This window comes from Aulonocara sp. 'chitande type north' Nkhata Bay, linkage group LG10 (assembly GCF_057382095.1).
Source record: "Aulonocara sp. 'chitande type north' Nkhata Bay isolate Kocher_YH1m ecotype deep benthic linkage group LG10, A_spYH_male_GT1.1, whole genome shotgun sequence".
NCBI classification, from domain to species: Eukaryota; Metazoa; Chordata; class Actinopteri; order Cichliformes; family Cichlidae; genus Aulonocara; species Aulonocara sp. 'chitande type north' Nkhata Bay.
The window spans coordinates 21,638,778-21,647,751 of record NC_141353.1 but is presented as its reverse complement, the minus strand read 5'-3'; the positions used below and the strand labels follow the sequence as shown (position 1 = coordinate 21,647,751).

General features: G+C 42.4%; 1 protein-coding gene across 3 annotated transcripts in view; it reads right to left on the bottom strand.

Annotated features, from left to right (window-relative positions):
• Nucleotides 1-8,974, bottom strand: part of crebrf (creb3 regulatory factor) — a 33,709-nt gene that overhangs the window by 12,217 nt on the left and 12,518 nt on the right. For all 3 annotated transcript variants that reach the window (XM_086309072.1, XM_086309070.1, XM_086309071.1), the window contains exons 4-9: nucleotides 7,682-7,857; nucleotides 4,374-5,524; nucleotides 3,709-3,906; nucleotides 2,065-2,254; nucleotides 1,773-1,846; nucleotides 1,339-1,458 (exon numbers count right to left, since the gene is read on the bottom strand). In XM_086309072.1, the coding sequence (XP_086165198.1) occupies nucleotides 1,339-1,458; nucleotides 1,773-1,846; nucleotides 2,065-2,254; nucleotides 3,709-3,906; nucleotides 4,374-5,524; nucleotides 7,682-7,857 (1,909 nt within the window). The remainder of the gene's footprint in view (nucleotides 1-1,338; nucleotides 1,459-1,772; nucleotides 1,847-2,064; nucleotides 2,255-3,708; nucleotides 3,907-4,373; nucleotides 5,525-7,681; nucleotides 7,858-8,974) is intronic.

Genomic DNA, 8,974 nt, shown 5'->3' with positions numbered 1-8,974 from the left:
TATAAGAATATTGCCAACACCCTGAAACTGAGCTGCAGCACGGTGGCCAAGACCATGCAGCAGTTTCACAGGAGAGGTTCCACTCAGAACAAACCTCGCCATGGTTGACCAAAGAACTTGAGTGCACGTGCTCGTGTCATATCCAGAGGCTGTCATTTGAAAATAGATGTTGCCAGCATTGCTGCAGAGGTTGGAGGTGCATCAAATGGCTATCATTCCAGAAGGAAGCCTCTTCTAAAGATAATGCACAAGAAAGTCTCCAAACAGTTTGCTGAAGACAAGCAGACTAAGGGGGGATTACCTGTGGTCTGATGAGACCAAGATAAACTTATTTGTTTCAGATGATGTCAGTGGTGTGTGGCGGAAGCCAGGTGAGGAGTACAAAGACAAGTGTGTCTTGCCTTGCATGATGGTGCATGGTGGTGGGACGTCGCTATTTGGGGCTGCATGAGTGCTGCTGGCACAGGGAAACTACAGTTAATTGAGGGAACCATGAATTCCAGCATGTACTGTGACATACTCAAGAAGAGCATGATCCCCTCCCTTCAGAAACTGGGCCACAGGAGAGTATTCCAACAAGATAACAACCCCAAACACACCTCCAAAAAGATCAGTGCCTTGATAAATAAACTGAGGGTAAAGGTACTTGACTGGCCAAGCATGTCATCAGACTTAAACCCTATTGAGCATCTGTGGGGCATCCTCAAATGGAAGGTGGAGGAGCAAAATGTGTCTCCATGATGTCATTATGGAGGAGTGGAAGAGGATCCCAGTGGCACCCTGTGAAGCTCTATAGTGATGGAAAATAAGGCAGTGTTGGAAAATAATACTGTCCACACAAAACATTGGCATTTTGGGAACAGTTTGGACATTTTCACTTAGGGGTGTACTCACTGTTGTTGCCAGCGGTTTAGACATAAATTGCTGTATGCTGAGTTATTTAGAGGTGACAGCTAATTTACACTGTTACACAAGCTGTACACTGACTACTTTACATTGTATCAAAGCGTCATATCTTCAATGATGTCCCATGAAAAGAAACAATAAAATATTTACACAAATGTGAGGGGTGTACTCACACTTTTGTGAGACACTGTATGTGTTCAGATGCTGTCTAAATGTTACTTTCAGCCAGGGATCTTTTCCCTCACGACTCACGAGTTGTTTCAAGCAATTGAGGCACACTGAAGATAAAAACTCCTGTTGACATGGATTTTGGGCTTTGTGAATATGCAGAACATCTGCATGTATAAAGAAAAAGCTTCAACACTAAAATAAAGTGATAAAACCCCAGAAAGCATAATACGGGCTTAACTTGTGTTTCTTTTCGATTCTCACCAAGTGTCTCCTTTATGAGTCTCTCCAGAGTGTCAGACATGTTGGTTGGACGCGGAGAAGAGTCCTCCACTCGCTCCACTATCTCCTCTTTGATGGCGTTGATCACAAACAACAGCCGGTCTGCAGGAAAACACCAGTTTGACCACAGATTATTCACAAAAAATTCTGTGCTTTTGTCTTCTGGTTAGACACTGTAACAATTCTTTTTAAAATTGGTGACAAGTATGAGCAGTTATTTAGTTATTCTTATCAATCATGATCTTATTTCTAATCTGACAAAGAAAAGAAAAAAAAGAAAAAAGTAAAATGTCATAACAGTCACTGTCATCATTGTCTATTAAGTTTCCGTTGAACTGCCAACAGTGCAAGAAAAAATACATGCAGATGTTGTTTCTAGTAAAGATTTAGATCATGTAGCGTCAGAGCCAACGTACCGTACTCTGTGCTGAGTCCCCAGAGCTTCACTTTATTTGCTTCATATTGGGCTTTCTTTTTTAAACGGCAAGCTCTGAAACACACAGACAGAAAGAAGAGTTTCTAATCAATAGGAGGAAAGAGGATCTCACTGAGAAACAAAGGTTATTTTCAAATCAGCATCTTTATTACAATCAGGCTCGAGAGGGTAAAGCCTTTTGAAAATAATACTGTTGCAGTCATCAGGACTTTACATATGGCTGTTCTCCAGCTGTCATGTGTACACAGCGAACACATGAATGCGTGGTTTACCTGGAGGCCAGCTTGTTTTTCTCCTTGCGAGAGCGTGGCCGTGCAGTCAGTGGTAGCTCGCTCACAGGAGTCAAGTCGCTGATCACCTTGTTCAGTTTACGAAGCTCTGTGCCGATCTGCAGCAGCTTGCGTGGATTGGGAGTCAGGTCTTCCACATCTGTGCGGCGAGACTTCTTCAGCATGTATTTTCCTTTGTAAAGATCATCAAAACAAAGGAGTTAGACATCAATCGCATTTTATATGTTTCAGTTCTCGAAAACATGAACAAACACTAGTTGTGCACATGGTACTTCAAATTAACCAGCCAACTGCAAGTGTACCTCTGTTTTTTTAAATTGCTTGATCTGGTTTTAAATAGGGCTGTTCGATATAACGATATATATCGGATGACGATATAAAAACGTCTATCGTTTCATTTTACGCTATCGTTTGTTTCGTGGTGTCGCAAAATAAACTGTTTACGGCAATATTTTTTCATCGTTTTGATGGTCACTGTAGTAGCTATATTAATTTCTTAAAGTTCTCTCTTTCTCTTATATTTTATATAACCACACTACGGACGGACAAGCGCCTGCTTTTATGCGTTGTCGTTAGCAACAACGACGGTAAAACCATTGCGTGTCCGCTTGTTTATTTTCTACATAAACCTTTCACAATAAAGCTCAAGATCCTGTTGAGACTTTTCAAAATAAACTGAATCACGCGAAAGAGTATGCAGAGTGTTTACGGATGAGAAGTAAAAAAGAGCCGCCAGGTGCTAAAAAATAAACCTTAGAGTCAAACGTTAGAACAGGCTTTTCCCTGCAGCACGCCGTGTAATAAATACTCACAAAGAAAACGGCAGCCGTTACAACTTATGTCTAAAAATGTATCGTTTCATGCATCGGTTAAAACATTCGACTACAGGTACACGACGCCCTGCTGGAAACACTTCACGCAAGTGGAGCTGCCTGAGATTCACATAATTTACAGAAAATGTTAAATTTTTGTGATTTATATCGTAATCGGGACGATAGATGTCGGGATATGAGATTTTGGTCATATAGCACAGCCCTAGTTTTAAATAAAGATTTTCTACGCACCAACAGCTGGTAACCTGCAGTGGGTCTGACAGGTGTGGGGATGCATTAATAACCTAATTATTAATCATCAAACAGCAACTTTTTGACAATGACCTTAACTTTTAAAAGCCTGAAACTATGATGATCAAAATCCAACATGAGTCATTTTATTCAACTTAAAGAACTCCCTTTACAACACTGAATAAATAAGAATATGGATACAAGACAAATAGTTTGCTGCATTGCTGCAAACAGAGGAGTCCTTTAATGTGTGAAATAAAATATACATCTTTAATTTATTTAATAACTCCAGTGTGATTACTCAAACTGTAGCATGACTGCAACATGCTGTGCACAGCTGCTGCTGTGGAAAATCCAACCGATCCAACCAGCCTGTCTCTGATCACTCTGCATTATCCACTAAAAGCCGTATACGATCATTTTTATGCCGATATTGGGCATGTAAAATAAAATGTCGGAAACACTTAAATGCAAAAGATTATTTAATTCCATATAAAACTGAAGCTCAAAGCGAGACTTTAATAATGCCTGCATGCGCATATAGTTGTGCATGTGTGAGTACCGTGGAGAGGCCCGTTCTTCTGGTACAGGTTGCTAGGCAGCGTGTGTCTGTCCCACTCGGACGGCTTGAGCATGCGTTCCTGTTTGGAGGGGGTGAGCTGCTCGCTGTACTCCCAGAAGTAGCGGCGCTTTCCTCTCTTTCGGCTGGAGACTCCTGCTGTGAGCCCTTTAATGTCCTCCATCAGCTCCATGTCACAGCCTGACGGAGGCAGAAGAGAGAGACACAGAAGGAAGGGGAGGAAATTAATGCAACAGAGACAGAGACAAAGAAAAGGATGTATTGTGTATTCAGTATTGTGGTGACACCAAATACCAAGTAACACAATACTGTAATCATCTGCTTGTAATGTAGCAATGTATCATATTTTTTTTATACGTTCAATGAGATTATAGTTACTGAAAATGGGACCACACATGCCTTTTCACATGTCCAAATTACTTGACCTCACTCTTAGCCACTTAATTTTTTAATGCTTTTTGTTATGGGTATTTGTTGTGGATTTATATTTTATGTTGTACGTGTAGAGTTTTTTCAATGTTTTGGGTTGTACAGCTCCTATCTTGATCAGGTCTCTCTTTTAAAAGAAATTGTAATCTCAATCAGACAACCTGGTAAAATAAAGGTAATAAAAATCACTTTAACTATTTTAAATAGAGAGTAGCTACCTGGCTCAGAGAAGGCGTCACTCATGTCATCGTCCTTGTCTGCTTCGTAGTCTTCGTCCTCCTCCTCTTCTTCCTCCTCTTCATTCTCAGACAGCTCATGCTCACTGCCAAAACCCTCATCGTGGTCTTCGTCTTCTAGCTCCAACCCATCTCCTTCCTCTTCCTCTGCCTCTTCCTCATCCTCCTCATCCTCCTCATCCTCTTCCTCTGTCTGCGGGTGGCCTCTGCTGCCCAGTCTGCTGCGGGTCATGAAGAGAGAGTAGTTGTGCTCCTCTTCCTTGGTCTTCTCCGTACCCTCAACAACCAAAAGACTGCCAGCCCCGCTGCAAACACCATCGCTGATCACCAGCCCAGAGGTGCTGGTCTCCAGAGCCTGGCTCGCCTCAACCAGCTGAGGCACAGTGGCAGACCTGCCTACAGGCATCTCTCTCCTCGCTGTCCCCTCTACTCTCCTTTCAAAGCTCGCTAGGCCGCCCGAACAGCTGGCGGCGGCAGCACCAGGTAGTCCCACTAAGGCGGCACTTGCTGAAGTAGAGGCTTTCTCAACTCGAGGCTGGGAGAGAGGTAGAATGGGATCTGACCTCTCAAAATCCGTCTGGGGAGGCATGTCCGCTTGGGTCTTATGTACAGCACTGACACGGACTTTAGCCTTGCGTACAAAGTCAGAGCTGTAGGAAGTTGGGGCTCCCATTTTGGTTCCACGCACCATGGGCTTTATTTGAGCATGACCATGGTCCTGGGTGAGACTGAGGTGGCTCTGAGTCTTAGCCATAGTCTCAGTGCTGGAAGGAACAGGTCTGGTTGCTCTTTGGGAGCCTTCAGGAAAGTCCGGGAGAAGGCTGCGCGAAGGACGGGAAGAGGATGTGGAGCTTGGTGAAGGTTGAACAGAGCCAGGGCCTGATCCTTGGCCGGGGACCAGGAGAGTCTTACTGTGACAGGGAAGCTGGGATGACTGAGTCTGGGGCAAGCTCAGGTCAGCGGGAGGGTAGAGCGTCTCACCCACAGGCTGTGAGTCCTCACTGTTGAGCTGAGCCAGCGTCGGAGTTCGACCAATCACCTCCTCGTCCTGGTAAGGACTGGAGAAGTCATCCAATCCCAGGAAGTCCACCTCTTTGGTGCCCCAGATATCACAGCTGGCCAGCCGTGTGTATCTGTGAAATACAGAGAGACACAGACTAGCAACAGTGGAAACCTTCGCCTTCTTGTCATAGTATCTTCATTACATCTTTGCATTGCAGCTGTTTCCTATTTTTGTCTACATTTGAATAACCTAAGCTTGTTAAATCTTTAGAATACTAGCTTGTTGATGCACATTTTTACCATGCAAATGACCCTGCAAATACAATAATCAGCCGACCAACATGATCATCAGAGAAAAACTAGAATTTACAAGTTATTATTCATGAAAAACTACTAAAACACTATTTCAGCATGCTAAACATTCATGCTCTGCTGTTATATATGAAACTTGAAGATGAGTAACTGACTGAAGGGAAATATTGGAAATGTTCAGCAAAACCAGTAATGGAAATATTCATTTACTGCAACTTGCAGTGAAAACCTGTTTTCCCCACAGAGGGGATGCTAAATGTGGAAGTGCACTTGTCTCTACTTAGAACTGCAATGGCAGCCTGTCACATGATGGCAATGGTCCAGTCATATAGCAGTTAAACAGCACAGCACAGCGTGACTCTTCCACTTTCACTTTTATCTTTGCAGAGCTTGAGACAAATGCATTTTTCCAAGCTGGAACATTTCAGAGAAAATCTGTAACTGTTCAACTTTCTTTTTCAACTTTACTTTTAACTTAGTTTAAAGTTTGTAACTTCAGTGAGAAACCAGTGATAACAGTGAAGCCTCTTCATGCCACAAGATATAAACAGGAAGCTCTGAGGCTCTCTCAGCACTTTCAGTGCGGTGAAGAAAACTATAGTTTGGTAAGACCAGCAAGCACCAAACGTTATTTTGGTGCACCAGAGCACAACAATATAACAAAATTAATCTGAAGTTGCCGAAACACACATTCTTAGTCAAAGCTGGAAAGTATGGTTTGCACATTAGGAAAAAAAGATACAGCAGTTTCCTCTGTTCCACTTTGGCACAACCCAAACCTAAGTCTGTATGCAGCAGATTTTTCAGACCCTGCAACAACCAGCACTATTCCACCCCGGTTTTAATGGACTTTGTTTTTCAGAGACAGTAGTCTGCCCTCAGTTTGCACTCAACATTGGGGAGGGGAGTACACAAGCTACTCTGGCAGCAAAACATCAGGGTAGCTGCAGGACAGACGGAGCATCACCTGAGACCCCAGGAGACTGCGGCAGCCAGCTCCTTTGTTGTTTACAGGCCTCTTAAACCACTTCCTGCCTCCCGGCTAACCGACTATCTGCTTCAAATTCTCATCTGCTGCGTCTATTTGAGACCAAAAGGACAGGCCTTCACAATTACTGTTCTACTTCTGTACAAACCTTCAAAGCCTTCTGACCTTTCTCATGAGGCTCATTGAAAGACGTAACAACAGATTTAACTAAAACCAGATTTAACTTAAAATCAGTCGTATCATCAATCGCAAGCTTATAAAAAGCAGGGGCCCACTACAGCCTCCTCATACTACAAACCTGGCGTGACCACAGTAAGATGATGGTGAAATATCTAAATAATAGTTTAAAAATACAGCATAACTGTGAGTTTCAGATTTTAAATGTTAGTTTAAAAAAATACAGGAAGCCTACCTATCTTAATAGCAGCAAATGACATGAAAAATAAACCAGATCAACAACATGTTAATGCATCGCATAATAGTTCAACACTTTCTGCTCCGTCAGCTAACCCACGTGATTCAAAGCAAAGACAGAAAAATTTAAAATTACATAATTTATAAGAAACTATCACACACACAAAAACCCACCAAGTCAACTTTACGGGACTTTGTTGATCAAACACTGGATGTGTTTCTGTATGATTTCAATATTCAAGTTGACACATGTAATATGTGACCTATGCATTTTCAACTGTTGCTAAAGGCTTCTCGTTTTCGCTTCTTTCTTAGAGTCGGTGATTTGCTCCATTTTTCTGCTGCTTTTAAGCCTGGCTTTGTATGCTCTGTATTGGATTTTGTAAAGCACTTTGTGACTCTTTGAAAAGCACTATATAAAGTATCTGCTAGTTATTCATTTACAAACCAAACCAGCTTCACAGAGTTTAAGAGGTCAAAGTTTTGTGTGTCAGTTACTTGTTGTTGTTGTTGTTTAACATGGCCTAAAAAAAAAAAAAAAAAAAGCTGCAACACATGAATAAATCATAAGTACCTGGTGAGGTCTTCCCAGTAGGAGTCCCACTGTTCGAACGCCGAGCTGCTGCAGACTGTCTCACATTCACCCAGACCCATTAGCTGGTCCACGCAACCCTCAACCTCCTTGCCTCCATCCCCGACCCCCACAATGCTGTCCCCACAGGGGCTCTGCTGGTGGCTCATGTCTCTGTCCTGAAGAGAGCAGCAAATTAAAGAATTACCTCCATGCAGCTGTTATAGGATAGGATGATCTGTAAAGTTAGAGTGCGTGTCCTTGTCCCAGACACAAAGGATCATGGTAAATGGACTGGTCCTACTCTAATCAAAGTGCTTCATACAACATGCCTTATTCATATGAGCACCTTTTTCTACCTAAATGCTTTTCCAACAGTCATGCATTTACACTCCAATGAAAGCATCGGAGAACAAATTGAGGTTCAGTATCTTGCCTAAGGATACTTTGGCATGCAGACTGGAGCAGCCAGAGATCAAACCACCAACCACCTTCCTCCTAAACTTCAGCCATGCAGTGTCATCATTTCACTATCTAACTGAATGTGAAATATTCCCACAATCTCCTCTTCTGTTACTGAGTCAAGGGCACCGACTAGTGAAGATTTCACATTGAAGTCATGCTGACCTATTGGACATGAAGTGCCACCGTTTCATTTTATCTGATGATTAGACCTTGTGTGAGATTTTGTAACAATTAAATGCTTTGTTGAGTTAAAAAAAAAGACCTTTAAAGTCCTCCAAAGTGTTTAAAGAGACAGAGAGCTGATCAAGGCAGGTGGTAGGGTAAGTGATGTTGTATGAAATTCTACTTAGCTTAGATTTCATTATTGAATGATTTAGTTAACTTTCATAAAAGACATTTATGATAACAAGCCACCACATAATGCCAGCAACCAGGTGTTTGACTGTCTGGAAATTCACTACACAGCGGTCCCAAACAGCAAAAGCCATAAAGAACCTGCATGAAAGGACCAAGATCAGGGAGCCCTGCAACAGATGGTACAACCCCCACAGAGCTCTGATGTCAACATTGTGAAATCAGTCTGGGATTGCATAAAAGGGCAGAAGATGCTGACGCAGCCCCAGACAGGATTTCCAATACTCTTGTTAAAGAAAAGAAGAAAAAACACCCCACTGTGCTGAATAGCTTAGAAAACTCTGCACCCTGACTAACTAGTGCTGCTTTAATAATAAATGGGTGTCACACCAAATGATAAACAAACTAACTAAAGGAGATGGAAGGTCATCCTGCACACCATCATCTCATTAATGGGTTACTAGGGTGAAAGAAATT